The sequence below is a fragment of the Eriocheir sinensis genome, chromosome 17 (assembly GCF_024679095.1).
Source record: "Eriocheir sinensis breed Jianghai 21 chromosome 17, ASM2467909v1, whole genome shotgun sequence".
NCBI classification, from domain to species: Eukaryota; Metazoa; Arthropoda; class Malacostraca; order Decapoda; family Varunidae; genus Eriocheir; species Eriocheir sinensis.
Genome location: NC_066525.1, coordinates 2,674,761 through 2,700,267, shown reverse-complemented (window position 1 = coordinate 2,700,267; position 25,507 = coordinate 2,674,761). Strand labels below are relative to the sequence as shown.

Here is a 25,507-nt window from a genome sequence, read left to right as displayed (position 1 = left end):
AAAGAGTTCTGGTTCAGTCATGCTTGTACTCAGGCTATCCTAGATGAAGTAGCTCACAACAGAAACACGATCCTTCCAACTTCACAACCATACCTTTTATATATACATGCATTGTCTAGAATCCAACCAAGTCTGTTCAGCTTACTAGAAAATCTTCCATCAGTGGAATCAGTTTCGCAATATGGCTTATATTCTCAGACATTATGGGGCTTACACGACTACACTTGATAAGGCTTTCGTAGAGGTTGTGGGTATTTATACGTGTAGTTCAAGGAGTCTCGTGATAGTTTGACAAAGCTTCTACGTCATTTAATGTGAAAACACTTATGAGAATCTGACTAAGCCCTGCAGCCTTTGGAAATATTTGTTGTGGGAGCCGAGAGCATCTGAGAATACAGGGCTACATCTGATGCCTGCTCAGTCATGGTAATTTCCCTCAAGGTGGCCGAGGCAGAAGCATCTCCACCTTTCCCTGTTCGGGCACTCCCTCTTGGCACACTCAAGTCAGAGTATGTGCAAACCTTTTTTTTTAACTTTTAACAATTAGATATGAGAAAGTGCAAGTTTAGAGCAGTAGAGAACAAAACAACAAGCAAGAAACACTGCAACGTGACCAGAACACAAGATATCAAGACTGATGGATAACCATAACACACAAGGTCAACATTTGAGAGCCATGCTTACTCTGAGAAAACAACACAAGAAATGTTATTCACATTTATTTGGCTTTTAATATATAGAACAACAAAAAATTAAGTTCCCAAACAATGTTTGCAAGCATGCACAGTTGCACTTCCTCTATCACTTCAGTAGGATATAAAAATCCCAATATTATCAATGTTCTCTTTTAAAGATATGTTTGTGTGAAACAAATAGTATCAGCCACATACACAATTGTACAATAATGTGAAAAATTATTTTGATGATACAAAATTAATGTATTTCTTCAAGCAACCAAGTAACTTCAGTACGACAAGCACAGATATGAAGTATGCACTGTAGATTTGACCGAACTGCAATTATTGTTTGTGTCAACTGTCCTTCCATATACAGACAAACACTCAGTACTCAAAATAGACTTGAATATCTTGCTTTGCATTTTAGAGGAGCTGCAAGCATACATGTTTGGCTTTCTGTGCTTGACAACCACCATTACTCCAATCACTTGCAGTAATTTGAACTTTTAGTATCACAAACTTCCCTCAAGTTTACTCCGAGTTAAATAAATAAAAATAAAAAAAACATGGAGAAACATCAAATTTTCATGTAAATAACCATACAAAATAACAAACTTGTAATTACATAAGAAAAAAATATACAAATCCTATGGTTCCCCAGCTTTTTGGTCTTTTTCATTTCCTCTCAAGCTTGGCATAGTTTTTTGTTAACCATCACCCAACACTTAAAACTTGTTCAATGAAATTTTACCTAATGTGTTCAAACTCCCCAAGACCCGAACTATCAACATGACTGGTATAGACACTTCATCCCACGGGTCATGACTAGCACCCAGGCAAACCACCACACACCTTCCTAATGTAAAGTCTGTGTATTTAATGATGGATTCCCTGGTACAAATACTTACACTCTTTATAGATTTCTTTGCAATAAACTTCTCATGAAATATCTGACTGTTGTTCTACGGTATCACAAAGCAAGACTTCTGGCTGGAACAAACACAGAAAAATATGGTTGCTCTTACAGTACTGCTGCCGTAATAATGCAGTGCTTGTCAACTTTGAATGAGAATAAATATAATAATAATGACTGGCTTATAACACTGGGAAGCCGGGGCGGATAAAACGAGGATAAAACACAAATTCACAACAAACTGAACATTCCTTATAAGTTTTCAAAATCCTAAGAATACTCTGTTCCCACTTGAAAATAAAATCCTTTAGTCATTAATAACAATCTAACTAACTTAATGTCTCTAATACAAGATCTATTGTAGATCATTTCAACACATGAAATTTTGTAACACTGGAGGGTTTCCGAACACCATCCAAATAAGTTACAATAACAAACAACCAAGTGATTACATCAGCATTTTACTAGAATGAAACATTTCATGTAAATTGAGCAAACTTTTCCATAAACTTATATGAAGAAAAACATTTATTGACTGAAGCAGTCATCATGTAGCCTTGGACTGAGTTTTGAATGAATGATTACAATTTCAAGTGATGTCCTAAAATAATAAAAATTAAAATATTAAAAAATGACAAATGCGAGGAAAGTATTAGTCTTATGGGAAGTACGTGTCTACCTGGTGTTGACACAGCTTTGTGCCCTCTCACCTGACAGTAATAGCAGCACAGTCACACACAACTTCTAAAAATTGCAAAATATTCATAACACTTTTAATCAGCATATTCGTACTGCTGAAAATCCAATGCCACGATAGCAAATGCCAAGACGCTCAATACAGTTTTAAGATCACACCACCATTGGATAACTGATGGAACAGCATATCCACGTTAAATGCCATATACTCATTCTGAGCTAGTCCACAACACTGTAGGCCAAGACAATGCCAATGTTGCTGAAAACAAAGAGGTTTCCTGGATGACACAGTTCAGTCGGTTCATGCATGTGGTGAGGATGTCAAGGTCACCAAAAGTTTCACACACCTCAGTAGCATAGTGCATAACGATGGTGGGTCTTATCAGGAAGTCACTTGAATTGGCTTGGCCCACAGTGTTATCGACTCGCTCAATACCAGTATATGGCATTGTCGATATCTATGCAGGTGGACAAAGGTTTAAAGTCGCTTGTGCTCCCTGTCTTACTGTATGGGTGCAAGACATGGACACTAAATAGTGACTTGGAGAAGTGTGTTGATGCCCTTGGTACAAAGTGCCTTAGCAGGATTATGCAATCTGGCGCGAGTCCCCTGGCACTCCTCCTCAAGATAGACCAGCCCTAACCCAGTGGCAATATTCCGCCAGAAAATCAATACAACAAACACAAGGAGACCCGCACATCAACCAAGCCTCTGAAGCCAACTAAGGTGCAGGAATTCCACTGTGCAGCAGACCAATGGCTTAGGAACCACCCTGGAGGCACATCCACACTCTGCCCCCTACCTGCCCATACCAGTCCCTCAACGCCACCTCAGGTCAGGCCTCAAAAAGTCCCACAAATTTAACTTTGCCACAAACTGAAGACTGAAAGGGAAGGAAATTGCAAAAAGGGAGGAAGTGGAGGCAAAGGTGGATTTTGCAAGGATCTATCAAGCATCTGTCCTCTTCCACTTCACTGAACAAGGACTTGGCAGGGACAGCAAACAAAGGTCCAACCATTCCACAGCCTGACTCTCAAAATCATCATCAGTAACAGCAGCAGGGTGAGGGATCCCAGAAGTTTGTGGCAAAGGTCAACCTCCACCTCTCTTTCTTGGGATGCACGAGGAATTCAGGACAAAAAGGATGGGCAGAGTAGTCACAAGAGAGCAGCAGTAACAAGAAGCTGGGCAGGGTGATAATGCCCCATACCTGCACCCTCAACCTGGCCACCAGTTGTTCCCGCCACTCTCTAGGTGTAACGATGCAGGAGTTTGAGGAGTCACGTGCGTTCAAGGCAAGACCAATCAATAAGGAAAAGTTGGAAAGTTTCGTTTAGTCGGCGCAACATCTGCCGATCAATAAAGAGGAAGGAGTTTGGGATGCTGACCACCAGCTATCACGTGGAGAAGATACCAGCCAGATACCGTCCCTGGGCCTCCAACATCACCGACTCCAAGGCAATGGCGATAATAACTTCTATTTTTTACAAAGCATTTTACGTTTTTCTGCGCAAGGGTCCTTCTGGCTCTGTTTCGGGTTCAGCAAGAGCATCAAGTTTATTAAGAATCACTGGCTGCCGGGAAAGGAGTGGCCCCAGGGTGTGCATGGGCCCTTCCGGCAAGGCGATCCCAACACGGTCACCGCCAGCACCAGGAGAGGCAGACAGTTCACAGTCGATATCAAAGCCATCGCTACAGACTGATTTTCCTCTCTGTGATCTCCTTATTTGCCTAACTAATCTATCGTTCTTATCATGCTGCTCTAAAATGGCACTTTCTAACGTTTGATTGGTGGAGGATAATGCTTGGCAGCGCAACTCTACGGCTCGGCACTGCTCAGCCCCGGCGTCTCTTGCTGCTTTCACTGCGGCTTGCTCTTGTTCGACTTGTTTACACTTTTCTTCATACAGAACTCCTAACTCCGCCACACGACTAAGAGCAGCATCTCGACCAGCAGCAGTAATACGGCATTGCTCCTCGAGGCTTTCTATCTGTTGCTGGGCTGACACACGTTCTAATTCTAGTCCGACCTTCACCGACGGGCCCCCGGTGAGCTTCAGGCGTGTTATTTCCTGCTTGTATTGATCCTGAACTTCACCCATTAGGCATATCTGCTTGTGTAACTCGTCCATTTGGGTGCGCAGTATTCCATTATCTTCCGACATGCGGGCTTGGAAAGTTAACTGTCTGTCTTTATCAAACAAGGTGGCTTGGACACCTTGTATTTCAGAAGTCAATTTTGAATTTTCATCAGTTAATAAACAACACTGCTTCCTGAGCACGTCTCTGTCTTCTTGCGAATTATCCCGCTCAAGAAGAAGTTGGCTTATTCTTGCTTCTTGCTGGGCCAGGGCCGACTGGAGCTGCTGTTCTTTTGAGGAGGCATTCATCTGCACATTTGTCAACTCCCTCTTCAGGTGAGCAACCTCATTTTCCAGGTGGGAAACTTTGGCTTGCAATCCTTGGTACTGCTCCTCCAGTGCGTACATCTTCTTGGCTCGCCCCAGAAGTCTGCGGTTCCGCTCAGCGTGCACCTCACGCTTGTACCTCTCTATGAGCAGCAGAACCTGCAGCAGGCGAACATGGTTTTTAAGCCCTTCATACGGGAATCCTAAATGACTCGTTTGCTGCCACAGAATATTACGTCCTTCACTTCCAGTTTTAGATGAGAAGTGCAAATATTGATCCAGGAGCTCATGAGGAGACTTGCTGGACATGTTGATCTCATTCGTTGTGCTGTCAGACATTTTCCGTTTGCCTGTGGGACCTGACAACAGAGCATCTAGGAGCTGCTCATAGGGATTAACAACAGTAATTTCTTCAGTCTGTGTTGTTGCTTCACTTGTCACCACTGCTTGCCTTATGGGAGAAAGCGTAAGGCCGGAAATGGCAGATTCTTTCCTGACTCGACTGTCAGTAACACTGGTTGTTTGGGAACTGCTGTCTGCAGTTAAATCTGGGCAAGATGAACTAGTGTGTAAGCTGTTCAGTGGCATGCTGCCGGGCTTGGTGGGAGAAACTGTCATGCGAGCTGTGCCCACCATGTTGTAATGCGACAGATCAGGCGGTGGACCACACTGGCTCAGGAACCTTAACCTCATTGTCTTCATATTCTTGACTAAATCCGTCATCGATCTCTGGTTTGGAACGCCCAGTCCGAGGGTTGTTTCCGTCTCTTCACATTCTTCATTGCACGGCTCGTTTTGATTCTCATCAGAGGACCTTCTGCTTTCACTGCCATTGGATTCTTTTTCTTCTGATATTCTGCAGTCAAGAATAGAGAAAGGTCTGCAGTTTCCGTCTTCACTTTCCGTTTCAAGGTCTTGGTCGTTACTCTGCATAAAATCTAGGTCGTTACCATTGGACACTTTTTCTGTAGGAATTCCAAGCTGTCCAAGGTCAACTTTACAATCATACATTGACATTTTACGCCTTCTATACCCTTGATCTACATGAGGCACTTGGATATCACTTTCTTTTGTACTCGCTTCACTTTCGACAAAATGGACACTGATGGACTGCTTTTCTGCTACAGTCTTTTTGGGTATGATTATACTTTTCTCCCTCTCTTTTCCATCTCTGACATCTTTACATGGTCCCTCCTTGGCCTCAGGCACCTCAACTTTACTCTCACTCGTCTGAACGCTTTCCTTCTGAATCTGTTTCCTCTCTTTAAGGATCTCCTGCAATTTGCTGTTGATGAGGGATGAACGCTCAGCTCTGGAAAATATGTTCTGGTAATGATCATCGGGAAACTTGAAAGGAGACTGCTCTTTCCTTGCTGGAGACAACGGACTCGAGCAAGCTTCTACATCCGCTGTGAGGTTACTTGCATTGTCTTTTCCTACAGCTGTGTTGAGAGTTAAGGCACACACTGCAGTATTGGGTCTCCGCCCTACAACGTTGCTGGTGTCCAACTTAATTGGTGACGTGAAAGGAGTGGTCTCTGGAGTGGCCTCTATGGCTGCCTCAGGGGGAGATTCTGCCACTCTCCCCATGGGCTTCAGACTGGGAGCACTTATTGGGAATACTGGCGTGTGAGGTACTGAGGAGGAGGAACCCCGAGGCGTTGTGGAGTGGCTGTGGCTGCCTGGCGAGGAGAGTGCCAAACTAGGTGACCAGAAGTTATTTTCAGCTGCATAAAGAAGCCAGTTAGTTGGAATGGGCAGGGCATCAAACGTCGACTCGCTATTCATGCTCAGAACAAAAAACGAGCCACAAATATCTTCACAAGTCGACTCCACGGGATCTAAACACAACTTCGCACACTCAAGAATAAGCTGGTGAGTTTCAAGCCCTTTCCACCTGTTTCTCGTCAACTCTGAGTCCTTCGTTTCGGTTATTAGGAGGGGATGGAGGCGTACCTTCTCCATCATGGGTTTGAGGGTGGTGAAGAAACATGCCGAGGAATTTGGCTTTGAAAAACTAGTTCTCAGGCAGGTTAGAAAGTGGCATGGGTACAAAGCATACAATCGGTGGAAAAGGGAGTACACAGCAACCTGCAAGAAGGGCTGGAAGGCTTCGTCGATGTCTCGCTTGGGTGTCCAGCGCACCAGGCGACAGAATATATCCAGGATACTACCAAGGTGCAGCTGACCCATCTCGTGTGGCAGGATGGGCAGGAGGATCACTATCACCATGACCGCCCCCACCAAAACAGGGACGTCTACCTCCCCGGCCAGCACGCGTAGTAGCTCCCTCATAGCCCCATGGTTAATAAATTTCTGCAACCAGGTGGGAGGAGGCTGACGACGGACGGCATACAGAAGGATGCAGGTGTGGCGGAATCGGTCGGGCCCCTTCAGACCTTCCATAAGCTTGTCCAGCAGATGACGGTCATGTGGCTCGCTGACTCCCAACAGTATGTCAAGCAGGCGACCACTGAAATTTTTATTCATGTCAAAAACTATCAATTATCTAGACTTAATAATATGCAAGCGTTACTAAACTAGAAATGGAATCAGGGCAATTGTCAGTCACCTTTTTTTATGTATCAAGGAACCTCTCCTCTCCTTTCCACCCGAAATTGATCTCTCTTCTGGTTACTCATCTATACTCCCTTTTATAGTAGGAGGGAGTAGTGGGCTTTTTTTTTCTTATTTATTTTTTACCTTGAGTTGCTTCCTGTGATATAAAAACATGTAAGGTTTCAACAGTGCTCTCTTCTTCTACCATGCCCAGATATGACATGCACCACAGTACAAGCAGGCCAGTTATAGGAAGTTAGGTAATTAGCACCACTGTATTGTTTGAATAAAGCTTTGGCAGGCACTGTATATAAGGCAGATCCTGAAAGCCTATCATTTATCATCTATTCTCACCCATCGAGTCACAATTGCACAAACCTTAGCTGCCATGTTTATTCCAAAGTCAACACCCACCTGTTAAGTCAGAAGGTATTATTTATGAGCCTTCCTATTTTTTCTCCTTGCCCGACTTTTATTTTTCATATCCATGTCTGCTCATTGAGGGGACTCTTGTTTGGGAATATATATTTTTTCATTTTCCCTTGGTGACCTTTCATGAATCTCAATACTACTAATAATAATATCAATACTACTACTACTACTACTACTACTAATAATAATAATAATAATAATAATAATAATAATAATAATATTTACAAGCATGGCACTTACCTGTTGGAGATGTAGAAGTACTCGAGAATGCCCGTGATGAGCCAGGACTCGCGCACCGTGGAGAAAGTCTCTTTGAGCAGCAGCCGCACCTCATGGGCAACCTCCTCCTGGGGACTCTCCAGCAGCCCCAGGAGATCACCGACATCCAGGTCTCTCACCTCCATCATGCACACTCTGGAGGGATGGTAATGCTGTTAGCCTAAGGTAACTTGAGACAATCCAATAAAAAGTAATGACATCAGCAAAAAGGCCAGAAAATATTTGTCAATAGTAACATGATACTAAGCCAATGGCTAATAGTTTCATGACCTCAGAATTAGAAAACACACAATATAATGTAATTTGGAATTACAGTGCATATCATGACATGCCAGAAGCACCCAGATTTAAGTAAGAAGCTTACAGTGAAGGCATTAATAAAAGTATTAATTAGAACATTGGAAACTATCAAAATCAAAGTGTCAGTCATCAGAATGAATTGGTGTAATTCTGAATACTCACTATGACTAGTTTAAATGCAGTTTTGGGTAGTTTGGTGTTTTAAATAAATTAACATTTTCTCAGGAAACTAACTACCAAAAACTAACACCTCCAACCAAATTTTATAACCTACACTAAATAGCAACCTAGCCCCACTAAATAAAAAATCCACAGAGTTAACAACACTGTCCCCCAAAATTGTGACGGCTCGGCTCACTGACGGCCAAGTTTGGAGGCAAATTTGGCTTGGCTGAAATGTTTTCAAGTTTTTGTGGAAAATCTGATACACCTACTAGTAAATGTGTAGTTTAGCTCTACCACCACAAAATACTATGTATGCCTTCTTATTATGGTTAAAGGGTGAAAATACATGCCCTTTAATGATAATATGGTGCACATGGTTACAAACTAACCTAACCTAAGCAGACCCAACTGCTGCACCCCAGACCACAGTCGCTGCCCCCGACAGTCTCCCACACATTGGTGACGCTGGCACGTTAGATTTAATCAGGTGAGATTTTAATCATGTGTACCTTCATATCATTCTCAAAGTACATATATGAAGATGTATTCAATACTATTTACTATGTCCTGATCTTATTTCTGTGGTAAGGCAGGTGGACTATTTAGTTTATAAGACCTTTGTCAATCCACAATAATAACTGCTCTGCTCTGGGGCATCTACAGTTCTGGACTACTGACACTGTTCCTGGATATATACTTATCTCATCCTTTCTATCCAAATTTATCATCACTGATGTCTCCATGTAAACAAGCTGTCTACCTTTTCACGAATTTACCTGTTGTACCAGCGATGTTTCTTTATAGCATCCTTAGCTGTTTATTTACCTTATCCTTTTAATCAAAATAAATCTCCTCTGCTTATGTTTCTAAGTGAGCGAGCTGTTTATCCTCTCAGACATTTCACCCAGACCAGAAGTACCCAATTACACCCATAAACATTCCAATTCTAGTGTTAATTTATCATAATCATCGGCTTCTAGAGGTAAAAGATACTATAGTAAAGTCTCGTGCCTCCAGTGTGCCCGGTTTGGACCACACTCCCTACAGCAGCACTGATGGTCTTAGCAACTTTGTACTTGGGCCACACACCACTCAAGGCTGCCCAGATGATCCATTTCCCCGATTTCCCACGGGTCCCCCAAGATCATTAGAGGAAGGGGATTAGGCCTTTTCTTTGCTTTTAAGTACTTGCGCCTTCATATTATGGTTGAGGGACATGTATTTCAACCCTTAACTATAATATGGAGGCGTAAGATCGTATTTTGGCGGCGCGTAGTCAATCTCCACAATTACCGACTATTCACACAAGCTTTGGCATTTAACTGTACCATAAACACCATATTTCAAAGCATGGTCCTTCAGTTTGACCATGGACCTCAGACCACTCCAACGAGATTCTTAGGCTGCTGATGACCTCAAGAACTGCCCAAGGAGTATACTGTCCTTAGGCTTGAGCTTAATTGGGTTTGTTTTTCAGGATCTTTGAGAGTACTTTAGTCTACTGTAAGGTTTTTCCGAGGTGGTTTGGGAAATTCTGAAACTATATATATGACACAAGAACACAAGAGCTTAATCAGGTTTGTTTTTCAGGATCTTTGGGAGGAATTTAGTTTACTGTAAGATGTTTCCAAGGCAGTTTGGGAAATTCTGAAACTATATATACGACACAAGAACACAAGAGCTTAATCAGGTTTGTTTTTCAGGATCTTTAGGAGGAATTTAGTTTACTGTAAGATTTTTCCAAGGCGGTTTGGGAAATTCTGAAACATATATTTATAAGCTGTCAATTATTTAAGTGTATATGTATCTCGGTTGGTCTCGTTCGTTTACATGTCCTGTTATTATTTTTTTTATATATGCCGGAAGAGAAAGGAAAGAAAGAGGGAAAGATAGAAAGAAAATGAAGGAAAGAGGGAAAAATAGAGAAATAAAGGAAGAATGAGAGGAAAAGAAAGAAAAAGAAGAAAAGAGAGAGAATGACAGAAAGAAAAAGAAACAAATAGAGGAAGAAAGATAAAGAAAAAGAAAGAAAGAGTAATTTGAGCAATACTAACATTTTTCCGGGGCGGTCTTGCAAATTCTGAAACTCAACGCCAGACAGTAAACTCAATGTCAGGCCACAAGGATACCCACTTCACCAGGACTCACCAGCGCCACAAACACCACACTTCAGGAGCTCTGGGGCCATAAAAACCTCAGGGCCTCACATGGTTTCTTCCTCTCCTCGCCTCCTCAACCTCCACCTCAGCCAGCCGCGGAAAATCAGCTGTTAGGGCGCCCACTGCTGCCAACATTTCTCCCTTTATTGTCAGCTGTTAAGTGGACATAAGGGCAACTTTACCATCATAGACTTAATATGGGGAAAGAAAGATGTGGTTTTGTATGTGTTATAATGAAGGAAAGGGTTTTGTTAGCTTGGTATGGGTTTAGTTATGACAAACAATCAGTGCTCATGGGAGTGTTGGTCAGCCTGCATGCTCCGATGGTAGACAAAGAAACACACCTAGTTATCCATTTTACCCTTTTTCGATATTATAACCGAGTAAATATTTGTATAATCCATAATGGCCTCTCAAAGTTTCCCATGCAGGACATTTGTATAGTTCAACCCCTCCGTGACACTCCCTGACAATGGTGTAATGAACGCGAACTCAAGACCTCACGAATTCCACCCTTAACTTATATCCCCTTAGAAACAAGAATAAATTTGTGTTTTAAATAATATTGATAGTGTTATCGGAGTCTTGATTAACACCTCCGCAGTGAAGGATGTTGCTTCCTCACTATGCGCTGGGAGATGTGGAATTACTCTTCTTCCGTATAATAAAAGTGATTATACTATCTATAGGCCTATATAAACATCTAATTTCCATGAACTATCTAACAACCCTTCTGCCACACTGATAGTTTAGGTTGATAATGGCTTTCAGTGCTTCATATACATAGGTGGAAAATGTCTGCAGGTAAATACATACTGATTATATATTCACCTCCATGCAGAATTTAATCATCTTAAAACACACACATACACACACACATTGCATTTCATTGCTTTCCTTCAGTTTCCATTATACATAACATTTGCTGGTCTTCAAAATATCTCTATCGGGTCACACGTACATAGATCAACTTAACATATATTGGTACTGTTCATTATAATTTACCAGGTCAATGTATAGTAAATATAAACGTATTGTCTCCTTCAATTTATCTAACTAATGGGAGTGGGTGTTTTCTTTCTATATCTACCGCCACTATAATTATAATCTGTTTACTACTACTGATGATAAGAATTAAAACAATATATTCTTCCTCCTTCAGTACGTATAGTCTACAGTGCTTACCGACAAACACTTAACAGTTCTTCATGCGCTGAAATACTACTAATATGAAATAAAATGAGTCTTCCTTCTTCAGCAGCTCCTTGATCCTTATTACACTTGACGTAAGGGAGAAGTGAATAGAAGGAGGAAGTGTGGGGAGGAAGGGAAGAAAAGGACCCCAACAAGCCAAGTGAAGAGAGACATGACGGACGCGCAGGAGTGGGGGTAGGAAGGGAAGGAAAGAAGGACCCCCAACAAGTCAATGAAGGGAGGAGTGAAAAGAAAGAGCGGAGGGGGGAAGGAAGGGATGGAGAGAAGGACCCCAACAAGTCAATGAAGAGGGAGGTGAAGGATCCGAAGTGGGGAGGAATAAGAGATGACCCCAACGCTGATAGGATAGAAGCATGGCCTTGATAGAAGACTGGAGTGAAGGATGTGGAAGAGGGAGAGGAAGGGAAGGAAAGAAGGACCCCCAACAAGTCAATGAAGGGAAGAGGGGGGTGGAGGAAGTAAAAGATAACCCCAACTCTGACAGGCTAGAAGGGGAGTGAAGGATGTGGAGGAAGAGGGAGAGGAAGGGAAGGAGAGAAGGAAGGGAAGAGACGGAACCAAGGCTCCATCTATGGTAATATTCATGATCAGTGTTTTGTAAGGGCTCACTCCGAAGAGGATGCCCCGTTCTCGATAAACTTAAAAGAGAATTTTATAGACACCCACCCACTGGAATTTTCAGTATCTATTCCTATGAATATTTAGTAATATTTTTTAAGTAAACAACATATACTATATTTTTCTTATAAAACAAGCAAAATTAAATAATTTGTATTAATAAATATAACATATAAATTTATATATTTATTATACATATAAAAATATTATTAAGTTAAAGTCATTATAAAAATTTGTATATAGTTAAAAAAAATATTTAAAATTAAATTAGTATACCATTCACTACTGACATTTTCTTTCGTTGTGATATGGGCGACGAATATAATAAAGGTAACTATTGTAAATTTGTCATGTAAGTAAATAGTAGTAGTATTATATAGTAGTAGTAGTAGTAGTAGTAGTAGTAGTAGTAGTAGTAGTAGTAGTAGTAGTAGTAGTAGTAGTAGCAGTAGTATTCGTTGTCGTAGTAGTAGTCGCGGTAGTAGTAGAAGTAGTAGAAAGGAACACAATTATTAATTAAGCGCACATTGATGAGATATTTCCACTTCTCTTTCTTCTCTATTTTATTTCCTTCTCCATACACTTACATTATTTACTACTACTACTACTACTACTCTCTCTCTCTCTCTCTCTCTCTCTCTCTCTCTCTCTCTCTCTCTCTCTCTCAGCCCCTGTCTAGTGGTGACTCTTCCTCACTTCGTACATTCAGTTCGCCCACAACCTTCGCGGCCTTCGTCTCCCTGTGGCTCCTCCGCCGCCTCTCCACGTCCTGCAGCGTCTCCGGCATGGGCAGGTTCCTCGTCTCCGGAAGGCAGCGCATCAACAGGCCAGCGATGAGCCCCGCCGTGCCGCAGACAGCGTTGACGGACCACCACGTTTGCTGTGCCTGAAAGTAAAGTGGAATCGAGTGGAGTCAGAGGACGTTGGTGAAAAACAAGAAAGGAACCGAGGATAACATAAAGACGTGAAGGGACAGAGAGAGAGAGAGAGAGTTTGGGCAGCAGCTATATACTTCGAGACTTAATTAAGGCAGCGCAGATCCGCCCTTCAGCTCCATGCATCCAGACACTCCCTTCAAGCTCCTAGATGCACTATTAGAACCTAGGTTTACCCAAAGGCACCCTGGACCGCCCCTCTGGAATCAAGGTCACAATAATGTAATGACACCCTCCCGGAAGGACCTGGATATCTAGCCCACCTCTCCGTTCCCCTCCCTTGCTAGACAGACAAACAGACCGACAGACAGAAAGACAGACTCATCCTATCCTATCCTCTAGCTTCGTTGACTCACCAGAAGGTCAGTGATGAGAGGGGCCGTCAGTGCACCCAAGCTCCCCGCACCATTGGACAAGCCGAAGCCCCTACTCCGTATGACCGTTGGGTACAGCTCCGGCGTGTAGATGAACTGGACCTGGTACCCGGCGGACGACAGCAGGAAGGCGGTCATCACTAACACCCACTTGAGCCACCTGAGTTCTGTAAGAAATAGCAGTACGTGTAATGAGTAAAAGGAAACATGATGGAAAATGCTAAAATAAATAAATAAATAAACATGATCACAGATAGTTTCGGAGGTGTTTTGAGACCCCCTACCTCGTGAAAGTATTGAAATCGTAAAAAAAATTAGACATTTCGTTTGCAGCTAAAGAGTGCGCGAAAAAAAAGGATATAGAAAGAATTAAGCCCACATTTTCGCTATACTTCCCAAAAGCAAATAAATAAATAAATAAATAAATAAATAAAAATCATTTGGCTATTGTACAAGGCTGTTCCAGAGAATGAGAGGTAAAGGAATTAAAAATAAAGTCCGTTGGAAAAGTGTCCATCTACTAAAACAGATAACCAAGTGGTCTTCTAGCATTGAATCGTTTCTTATTGGTTTAAGAAAAAAAAAGGAGAAACGATAAAACATATCCTCAAATTTATCGCCAAACCCCTTTCATTAACAATTATATAGGTGTAAGGTCCTTCTTCTATCGTATGTCCTTACCTGTAGGAATGGCTATGTCCAAGAGGAGGAGGGCGCCGGACACGGAGTAGAAGATCGTCAGGAGCAGACAACGCCCAACCTTCATGGTGAGGGGCGTGGCCAGGAGGATGGCAATGCCGTCGGTCACGCCGGACAATGCCACGTAGAGAAAAGGATCATTGCTGGAAGACACGAATAAGGCTGGGTTTGGTGACTGTACTGGTTACCTTACGCCTATTTCTACTCTATGAAAATATTTGACCATTTGAGCGCCAGAGTGTAACATACCCTGACTCACTCTGCCTATAAAAAAAAAATATAGCCTACCTGAGGAGACCTGGAGAATGTAATTGTGGTAAACCAGATGTCACACTGGCCCTGCATGTGTCCCAGGGTAATGGGTTATTTCCCGCCACAAGCTCAAGGGTCACTGTGACGGATATGAGCATCGAGGCCACACGCAGTTTTAGCGAATGCCCTCAAACTTTACTTTTACTCGGGGTCTCTAAAATCAGGCTGGGACTAATATCACTTTCTGTAGCCAATATTTCGTTTATAGTAAGAACCATCCCCGGAGAGTATACACTGTGCTTATACTCACCCTATTAAGTCCCAATATCTAAAAACAACAATAAAATTAGCCGGGCACTGATGTCACTTTCTGCAGCCAATGTATTTCTTCTTTAGTTAGGCCCAATCTCACCTCGTAAAGTTGTTGGCGTTGAGCAAGAGACCGATATACAGGAGACTCTGCAGGAACCACACGACCGGCGAGACCAACAGGATCAGGCGAAGTCCAGGGTAGCGGAGATAGTTACAGCACTGCCACAAACCGGACGGGGAGGCGCGCACATCCTCGCCCTCGGCATGCTCCTCTGCAGCCTCTTCGTCCACTTCTGTAACTCGACAGCTTTGTAAAACGAGTGACAAAGCAGATGGTCCCCCCCAAAAGAACATATATCGCAATTATATATATTAAATGTGTGACTAACTTTCCATTCTCAGGTTCTCAAGGGCGGTGATGAGTTCCGGGGACATGGAGACACGGTTGCGATGGGCGGCTCGCGTCAGGGCATCGGCAGCCTCATCCTGACGCCCCTTATGCGCCAGCCACCGCGGCGACTCCTCCACCATACTAACGCAGCCACAGGAGAGGAAATGTTAGCATGTGAAAGATCTTGTGGTGGTGGAAGTGAGTGAATGTCAATTATGCATAACTTCAACCATCACATTATACATCAGCCCCCCCCCCCCCCCACACACACACACCAGGCCCAAGGAATGATGACGAGGAGGTAGGAGGACGTGACGAGCAGAAGGTAGCGCCAGGGCCTCACCAAATAGCCTATCCCAGCCATGATTGCGGCGCCCACGGAGAACCCGAGCCCCACCAGCATGCCGGCCTGGGAGCGCATGCGTGACGGGGTGACCTGCGCTGCGAAAAAAAGCAATGAATAAATAAGTGGAAAATATTAATAAACAATGGTAGACTTTTTTTAACGTTATCATCATATTTGCAGTGTACTTCAGCGTCTTGCGAACTTTTTTTTTCTCTTATTTTTGCTCCTTTGAATAGCCTTATTTCCTATATAAAAAAAATATAATGCTTTCCTCTTTCCTTGGCCCTTAAAATCGACGTCGCTCAGAAATTAGACCAGAGTAATTCATACCTTTTTTTAAATAAATGATTCCACCTAACCATTTTCTGCCAACCATCATCATCATCTTCATTATCAGTCGTTTTCCTTGCAGGACAAATCTAGGTCGACCTTGCTCACCAGATAACGCTTCTAGGATGCCACTGTGTTAGGGTGGTTCAGGCTCAGTAACTCACCCAGACTGTACGAGGGCAGGATGGCGAGGGAGACGGTCGTGCCGAGGAGGAAGCGGCACATGAGGACGCCGAGGTACCAGGGGCAAGCAGCCAAGGCAAGGACCCCCGCGGCGCTCAGCACACTGCCCGCGATGACCACTGTTTTGCGCCCGTACCTGAGGATGGATTAATGCCCGAAGAGTTTTGATATTACTAGTATTGTTATTTTTAGTTATTTATATTTTTATGGTAACGGGAACACAACTGAACCACAGGCTGCATGAGGAGAAATGACGCCTGATACAAGTTTTTGGTATAATTGTAATTGTTATTCTTATTAGTATTTGAATTTTTTAAATATAAACGACAACAAAACTGAACCATACACTATATACATGAGCAGAAATGACGCCCGATATGTTTTGATATTACTGTTATTTCTATTATCATTATTTAAGTTTTTTTTTTTTTTATAGTAACTGTGATGCCGGGATGTGTAGGGAGGAGGAAAAACTTAGAAGTATAAGAAAAAAACGTAGGTTAAGTCATTATGAGTGATTACAAGTAGTTATAAGTGACCATAAGTAGTTATAAGTGATTATAATTCACTACAAGGCCATCATAGGTATGTAAGTAATTATAATAAGCTATCATTAATCACAACCTGCTAAGTTTTTCCTCCTCCCCACACATCCCGGCATTACATAAGATCAAAACTGAGCATCATAGCAAGGCGAGATTCATGAAAGGGCATCGAGGAAAAACTAAAAATCGATAGAGACCCCGAGTTACCAGGTGAACATTGACTTTTCCTTCAAATATATCAATGTCTGCAAGATATATAGATTTTAAGGTTAACAAACATCACAAGCTCATCCAACGAGTCTTTACTTTACTTGTCGCTGATGACACCGCCCAGCAGTCCCCCGAACGGTAGGCCCATGGACACACTCATCTGAAAGAGCGGCCGCAGCGCAGACCGATCGCACACCAAGTCGAACTGCGCCGCGGAGGGAAGGAAGGAAGGAAGGGGGGAAGAGGGAAGGTAAAGATTATATGTTTCGATATGATTCTCTGTGTCTTGTCTATGTGTCTGACTCGAAATTGAAAGAAGTGGATTAACAGGAGAAATATAGATATAAATAGATAAATAGATACGTAGTTAGACAGATGTATATGTAATGCCAGATTTTTATGATTTTTGTAAGGAAAGAAAATGTACGTGGGAGTCAAAAGTGTTCAAAATAAGTGTTAAGTGAGGCCCGCAGTAGCCGTTAACGTTCTCCCGGGCCTCACTTAACACTTATTTTGCACAATTTTGACTCCCACGTACATTTTCTTTCCTTACAAAAATCTGGCATTACATATAGACAGACTAAGATACATATATAGATACATAAATACATAGAAAAATAGGCAAATTCAGATATACTGATGCAGATAGATATAGATACGGGAAAATAGACAGATAAAGAGATAGATAGATAGATAAATATAGATAAGCAGATTGATTGGTATAAACATATATAACTATGCATGTATATCATTGGCATCGTGACCACTTTTTTTAGCAACTGCTTCGTGTGTGTATGTATGTTTGTTTCATGTAACATACGAAAAAAAAATAATGCAATACGAGTCCCTCCCCCCTGCCCTCACCCCCCCCCCCTCCACACACACACATACACAACCTTCTCACCTCCGTAATAACAGTGTAGGGGTTCGAGGAAGGGTCATACTCAACAACAGGGCACGACGACAGCTCAGTCACATGCGCCAAGGCCGAGGGTGGCGATTTGGGGAACTCCGTCTGGTTGGTAGGCTCACACACGCTGTCATAGGTCGCTGCAAGAGGCTGGCTGGTGGTCGTGCTGGTGGTTGAGGTGATATTGCTTGTACCTTGTGTGGAGAAGCATCGGAACGGCTTCGGTACACTCAGTAAGGTCGACCCCACGACGTGAATGGGTAAGTACAAGTGGACTGGGAAAGGAAGGAAACGACATGTAAGTCACTCCAATGGATGCTACTGTAGAATCCATGTAGAAGATGATCCTGTAAACTGCGAAAGGATACACCATAAAGATGAATTTGTGAACCCCATGTAAAAGATGATGATGTAAAATTGTAGACTCCATGTAAATCAGTGTAAAAAGGGAAATGATGTAAGATAACAAAATATACATTGCACCCGTGTTAGTGTTTGGTGGTGTCAGATAATACATCATTACAGAGGTGTTCTTACGTTTGGCCTAAAGTTTTGTTGAGAGTTATATAATTACTGGGAAGTGATTTATTTCTCCAACGACACATGTGGCATAAATTATATCTGTATTACTTATAAGACTACTTACTCAAGAAGGTGGGCCTTGATCTTTTTCTCTCGCTGACACATGTGAATAATAAATTGTGGGGTCTATGTCTACTGCTTGGTTTTACTTACTCAAAACGGTGAGGAGGACAAAAGGAATCTGCCATCGTCCGTAACCCAAGATCGTCAGGGCATCGTCTATGTTCGATTTCTGGGACATCGTTTTTTCCATCCTGCAGAGGAAGAGACAAAGAAAGTGTTAGTCAGTGATACCTTGAAACTCTTTAAAGTGGCGATGTAGGAAACTCCGTCTGGGTGGTAGGCAGCACTACAACACAGGTTTTGCAACTGTCCTTCTTGCCCCTCTACCCCCCCACCCCACCCCCTGGGGCGCCCATAAGTTTTGCGGTGATGCATACAACGAATCCGACTTTTCCTCCTTGTCCAAGAGCTGAGTGAGGCGACAAACATATAAATACGCTATAGTTGCGCGTGGCAGCGGTTCTCATCTCTGTACCATTACACTACAGCAACCAAGGGATTGTGTGGTCATAGAGGAAAGGAGGGATCATACAGGTAGGAGGAGGTCTAGGGAGGGACGTAGTGATGACTGTGTCCGACTTCTGTATCTGGATATCGGGAATTTCTTTCAACTGTCAAGAGTATGTAGCTTACTCATACACTCCTGGTAATGCACTATGCACTCAGAAATTAGCGCAAGGTGTGAAATAAACTGTGGCAAAGTATAATAGTGATCCAACACTTCGTTACTGAGAAAATCCAGAAAATCGAGGTAACACAGCTGCACAGTTACAAAGGTCATCTCAGTGCCATATGAATTCGATCAACACCACGGAATAATTGCACACACACACACACACACACACACACACACACACACACACACACACACTTCTAACTGTGACTTTACCGGGTTTTTAAACAGAACAGGAAAAATGTGCATCATATTCCCTAATTAAACCACCTAACCCACTAAATATGCACTAACATTTTTCCTTTTTCCTGGTTTGAGATACAAGAAGCCTGAAATCAACCACTCAGCGAATGACCAGTGTTGTGTAGTTCTCCAAACTGAAATTGAGAGAATTCGTAACATGACCGATCATGGCTATTAATTAGTGTCCGTACTCAAAGATAAATTGTGTGTGATGAATGTTCAGTGTGCTGGGAATAATTGTTGAATATTTAATCGTGATACTATAATGAAAATAGCGGACATGAACACTGAACTAGTTGTTATATGTGATATTATTCGTAAAAGAAATTAAGACACTCACTCACTACAATGTTTGAGAATAAGTGCATCGAAGACTATTTTTGAAGCTAACGTTGAAAGTGTTGACGGCCCTCGTAGAGCACTGCATCAGCGGCGGAGCAGGGCCTGAAACCTCATCAACGGTAAACGGTAAACGGTGATGCTAATGATTTCGAAGTCTGGCCCTCACACCCTCATTCTCAAACTGTTTTGGTTTTCACAACTATTTCCAGAGGCCACAGATGAGATTGCTCAGGTTCTCATAGCTGTTTTTTTTCACATCCACGGTGCATCAGCAGAAGTCTTGTCAAACTATCACCAGGTTCATACAACTACCCACAGAAATACTTATAACACCACACAACCTCTACGAAAGCCTTATCAAATGTGGGTGTGTAAGCTGCGAAATGGTTGGAGTGGTGTTGCAAGCTGACCTGTGACGATGTGGCGAGGAGCTGAGAGGCTGAGAGCACTGCATGGCGGCCGGCGGGGCGGACAGCTTACAGTGAAGAAAGACCTCCACTGACGTAACACTAGATAATGTGGCTCACCGGATCGTCACTCAAGGGCAACAGCATTAAGATAGTGGCTGTAACGTGCCTTAATTCAGCATACGTAACACACACACACACACACACAAGTGTTGATTTACGTACAGTCACGGCACACAAGGGCGATAATATTATGATAGAAACCATGTACGTGGTCTCTCTCTCTCTCTCTCTCACACCATGTGGTCTCTCTCTCTCTCTCTCTCTCTCTCTCTCTCTCTCTCTCTCTCTCTCTCTCTCTCTCTCTCTCTCTCTCCGTTTCTTCATTGCAACAAATATTACATGCCTCACCCAGTCTACTCAAAACTTCAGAATATATTTAATCATTGTCTCTTTTAGCAGTTCCGTGTTATTGACTTCTAAGTAAATCTCTGTAAAGAGTAATATCGATGTAAGGTTTTGGCATCATCAATACTCAGTTCTCTAATCAACAAACTGAAACGAGATCGCAAATTGACATAATCGCCAGCTGCAGATGAAGGAAAATCGATAACATGTATAATTGAGCGCATATTATAGTATTATGTTACAGATATGTCGTTTGTAATTATGTTGTAGCCATTGCTGAATATGCCAGAATGTTATGATCGTCTGAGCGTAATATACTGCGTAAGGCAAGTTTAAATAAATGTATATTATATTTTTCCCTCGTTTATCCCTGAACTCCATCTCCAGTAACAACTTAAAACCGGATCACTCTAAGTTAACAAGGATACGAGACGGTGAGATCTTTTGAGTGGTGATCGACAAAGTGGGTTTAGTGGCAGCTTGTGTCCCGCAGAATGAAAGAAAAGGATTAAACCAAGTAAAAAAGGGAGGTACAAAGGGTGGACAGAAAATAACTCATGGAAAACAAAGTAGTGATAAGATCATGAAATCAAACGATCATTCATGTACTATTACAACTACTACTACTACTATTACTACTACTACTATTAGTATTACTACTTTTCTCTTGTTGCGTGTGTCCAGACTCTTGATCATGGTAAAATTCTGGGAAGGCGCCAATTAAGTCTAATATGCTTATGTAACAATGTCTCTTCTAGCTGACTTTGCGAATATGTAGAGCAGTGTACGCGTGTGTGTGTGTGTGTGTGTGTGTGTTTCACTACCATGGCCTGACGAGATGGACTCGCAAATGTCGCAATCGCCATCAAGTAATCTCACGATTTGAGCAAGGCTCTTTAGTACATCTCTGCATGGGTACTGCTAGAGTCCCTTGATAGATAGAGTATCGACAACGTAGGCTTTGGACGCCATTATTGGCCACTGAGCTCGGGGAAATTAAATAAGACAGTTTGTGTCTACACCAACAAGTGTCGCCAACACACCATTACGCCCTCATACTTTACCATAATTTGGTCACCGGCCATCAGAAAGTGACAGGAGGGTGCTATTAGCCTTACGGTCAGCCACTGTCTCAGTATAGGCACTCAGTAACCCATGTAGCCCGTGATATAGGCGCGTGTCACGGCGGGCCGCTGACGACCTTGAGAGGCTGCAGCGCTCAGAGGGTACTGAGAAACTTCAAACAAGTCTGGATGCTTCTTTTGAGTGCTGCTGCTGTGATGGATGGAGTTATCAATACTTATCACTGTAAAACATTATCGGCAGTAGTTGGGGAAGTCTTTCTCTTACCGACAAATCCCTTCCTCGCGTGCCATTGCCTGCAGGGAGGGAGTCTGCCAGCAGTACCCACAGAGTTATACCCACGTACCACACCCCCCATCCCCCTTGCTCCAAGCCTTGCTCAAGGGGGAACAGTATAACCGCTCCTACTCAGCGGGAGGAATCCGACCGCTCATTGAACCGCTGACTGCACGCCGCGAAGCCTGCCAGCGCAGCGCTTAAACGACAGAGCTATCAGAACGATGTACTTTTACCGCATATGATCTGTATTGAAATTAATGATCTCTTCTATACATGCTTTATGGATCCTGCCTTAGAGAGAGAGAGAGAGAGAGAGAGAGAGAGAGAGAGAGAGAGAGACCGATCGGAAATGTCACAAGCATTAATTAAACACACAGCAAAGCATAAAATAATCAAAAGAATCGACTCGAGTAGTTAATTAAGAGAGTGCAATATAAAAACCACACTTCGTAGGCATCACATCGACTTCCACTATCGGCTCCAAAAAACTACCTTATCATACAGCTACAATTAAGCACTGGGATACAGAAATTAATAAAGAAACAAACACTACGAAAGAAATCAATCGAGAAACAAACACTACGATAGAAATTAATAGAGAAACAAACACACCATTTTTCTTCCACTTGCTGGCTCTGAAGGGTTGCTGGTACCGTTTCCGACACTTCACTCATTGATTTCCCAGGGTTGTATTCTATAAATAGCTCAGCCATTATCACAGCTTCAAAATGTCATGGTATTATATTTATCATCAGTATGTAAACAGAACTACCGGCGAGAGTGAAAGAAAACGTCCTTCCTCCCCTCACTCTCAACACACACTGAGCTAAAAGCAACCTTCCCAAATTTCCACCTGTTTATCAACGAATTGCGTCTCTAATTGACTCCCAGATTTTATAGTCTGCATAAAAACTAAATAATTACATGTTTATCTGTGTGTTGCTCGCTATAACCATGATCACGTGTTAGACTTATATAGGACCGCCAGGGAGGAGAAGGAAGTGAGGAAGGAAAGGAAGATAGAGGTGATGAGGAAATGGGGAAGAAAGGGGAGAGTGAATAGAAGTGGAGGAGGAAGTAACTTGGGAGGGAAGAGTGAGGTGAAGGTGAAGGTGGAGAGTGAAGGGAATCCTGGGAACAGTGAAGAGAAGTGGGGAAGAGAGGCCCCGATGATACTAATTCATAACGGATTGGTGCTTTGTAAGGGTTCACTCCGAAGAGGATGCCCCGTACTCGATAAACTTAAAAGAGAATTTTAAGAACATTACGTAATTGAATTTTTTGGTATAGATCACTATTAATGTTTTGTAATTATTAGTTATTATACGGCATATACTGTATTTTTCTTAATATACCTAGAATATTAATAATATTTACAAAACAAAATAAAATATAAATATGTATGTTTATTATACAAATAAACATTTCATTATAATAAATATTAAGGTAAATGTGTCTAAAGGGTAAACAAAATATTTATAATTAATTTAGTGTACCATTTATCTATTACATTTTCTTTCGTAGTGGTAGCATAAATAATAATGGTAACTATTGTAAACCTGTATTTTGCTCTCTCTCTCTCTCTCTCTCTCTCTCTCTCTCTCTCTCTCTCTCTATTCAGTCTATTGTTACAGTGGACCGCCAGCACTCGTCGAGCGAGCAACTCTCCAGGCCTCTGGGCCAACTATAGACTGCTGAGTTGCTCGCTCGGCTCAGCTACGGGCTGCTCCTGAGCGCCTGCTCGGAGGGCCCGTGCCTCCGTCGCTGCTCGCCGGCTGCTACCTGTGGCTGTGGCGGCGGCGGAGGCTTCCCCCACACCCGCCGCACGCCAGCGGCGGGTTCCCCCCTGCGACGGGCCGTCAATGGACAAAGGCCCGTTCCCCCTTTTTAGGGGATAAATCCCTAATAAAAAAAATAATAATATATTGTTACGCCACCCCCCACCACACACCATCCACGGGCAGGCAGGCGGCGTCATCCTCAGAACAACCACACGGGCACCAGTCACTGACACTGACAGCGGCCCACACAGAACACCGAGGGGAGGTGGCACGAGACAGGGCACAAAGGATACACGTTCAACACTAATTTCTAGTTTAATATATATATATATATATATATATATATATATATATATATATATATATATATATATATATATATATATATATATATATATATATATATATATATATATATATATATATATATATATGGATAGCTTATATAATAATGGTAACTATTGTAAACCTGTATTTTCCTCTCTCTCTCTCGCTCTCTCTCTCAGCCCCTGTCTAGTGGTGATTCTTCCTCACTTCGTACATTCAGTTCTTCCACAACCTTTGCGGCCTTCGTCTCCCTGTGGCTCCTCCGCCGCCTCTCCACGTCCTGCAACGTCTCTGGCATGGGCAGGTTCCTCGTCTCCGGAAGGCAGCGCATCAAAAGGCCAGCGATGAGCCCCGCCGTGCCGCAGACAACATTGACAGACCACCACGTTTGCTGTCCCTGAAAGAAAGGTGGAGTTCGAGGGTGAGTGAACAAGAAACAAGAATTAAAAGAACGAAAGAAAACAGCAACATAAGAACAAGAAACAAAGAAAGAACAACAAAAGAATGGAAGAAACTCAGACCCGCCCATCTTACAGTAGCTACTCTATACCTAATATTATACTCCCGGAAAGGTAAAGTTGGGGGCATACGCTATAGCTGCGCGTGGCCTCGGTGCTCATCTCCGTCGCATCTCTGTTCCCTATGCTAAAGACAGACAGAGAAATAGACAGACAGAAAGCTGCAGGTCGGTACTGTAAGAGACGCTACCACCCCTCACATCAACAATCTCCAAAGGCCAGGAGCGTTTCCTTCGAGTCACGGTACAGAAGAAGGATCACACTACCATAAGGGTCATAAAGCTACCCCTGGAAATGCCCAAAACTACGTACGGAACCCTTGTCATGTAAGTGAGCTTGGGCGCCGAAATGTTTGAAAATACGACCCACATGTGCAGGCTGTATTACTAAATATTTCGTCGTCCAAGAACACATATCTAACAAGGCTTTCATAGGAGTTTGGGACATTTCCAGGAGTAGTTTTATGGCCCTGGTGGTAGTTTGACCCTTCATCTGTGCCGTGAACCTAAAGAAACACTCTTTTGAACCCGATTGACCCTCTCTTTGACCTTTAGAAACAGGTAATGTGAGAAGCCAAGGTGTCTTATAATATCGACCTGTACAGACTCACCAGAAGGTCCGTGATGAGAGGAGCCGTCAGAGTACCCAAGCTCCCGGCGGCATTACACAAACCGAAGCCCCTACTCCTCATGACTGTCGGGTAGAGCTCCGGCGTGTAGATGAACTGAGCCTGCCAGCCGGCGGAGGACAGCAGGAAGGCGGTCATAACAAACACCCACTTGAGCCACCTGAGTTCTGGAGGAGATACCAGAGTAGAGAGAGAGAGAGAGAGAGAGAGAGATGGAGGGGGAAATTGTTGAAAAAAAGAACATTATCCCATTATAGGTCCATA

The 25,507-nt window shown here is 42.9% G+C and overlaps 2 protein-coding genes across 8 annotated transcripts in view; both read right to left on the bottom strand.

The window, feature by feature from the left end:
• Positions 1-703: 703 nt before the first annotated feature.
• LOC126999762 (hamartin-like) lies at positions 704-10,736 on the bottom strand. Of its 2 annotated transcripts, none has more exons than XM_050862624.1 (3): positions 10,579-10,736; positions 7,927-8,100; positions 704-7,168 (listed from the first exon to the last, which is right to left on the bottom strand). In XM_050862624.1, exons 2-3 carry the CDS (start codon positions 8,091-8,093, stop codon positions 3,784-3,786), a joined length of 3,552 nt encoding a protein of 1,183 aa, XP_050718581.1. In that variant the 5' UTR covers positions 8,094-8,100; positions 10,579-10,736; the 3' UTR covers positions 704-3,783. The 2 variants fall into 2 exon arrangements, with proteins under 2 accessions (XP_050718581.1, XP_050718582.1); XM_050862625.1 differs by having other exon boundaries at positions 10,485-10,652.
• A 1,859-nt stretch (positions 10,737-12,595) lies between these two features.
• LOC126999759 (solute carrier family 22 member 20-like) overlaps positions 12,596-25,507 on the bottom strand; it is a 30,454-nt gene continuing 17,542 nt past the window's right edge. For 2 of the 6 annotated variants that reach the window (XR_007753549.1, XR_007753547.1), the window contains exons 10-15: positions 25,226-25,410; positions 24,312-24,494; positions 18,645-18,745; positions 17,904-18,184; positions 17,101-17,204; positions 15,892-16,380 (exon numbers count right to left, since the gene is read on the bottom strand). Coding sequence is in view for 2 of the 6 variants with exons in the window: in XM_050862619.1 (XP_050718576.1) it covers positions 13,087-13,143; positions 24,330-24,494; positions 25,226-25,410 (407 nt within the window). In the remaining 4 variants the exon portion in view is untranslated. Of the gene's footprint in view, positions 13,144-15,890; positions 16,381-17,095; positions 17,205-17,903; positions 18,185-18,644; positions 18,746-24,203; positions 24,495-25,225; positions 25,411-25,507 lie in introns of those variants that run through there. The other 4 variants (XR_007753548.1, XM_050862619.1, XM_050862620.1 and 1 more) reach the window with 4 other exon arrangements.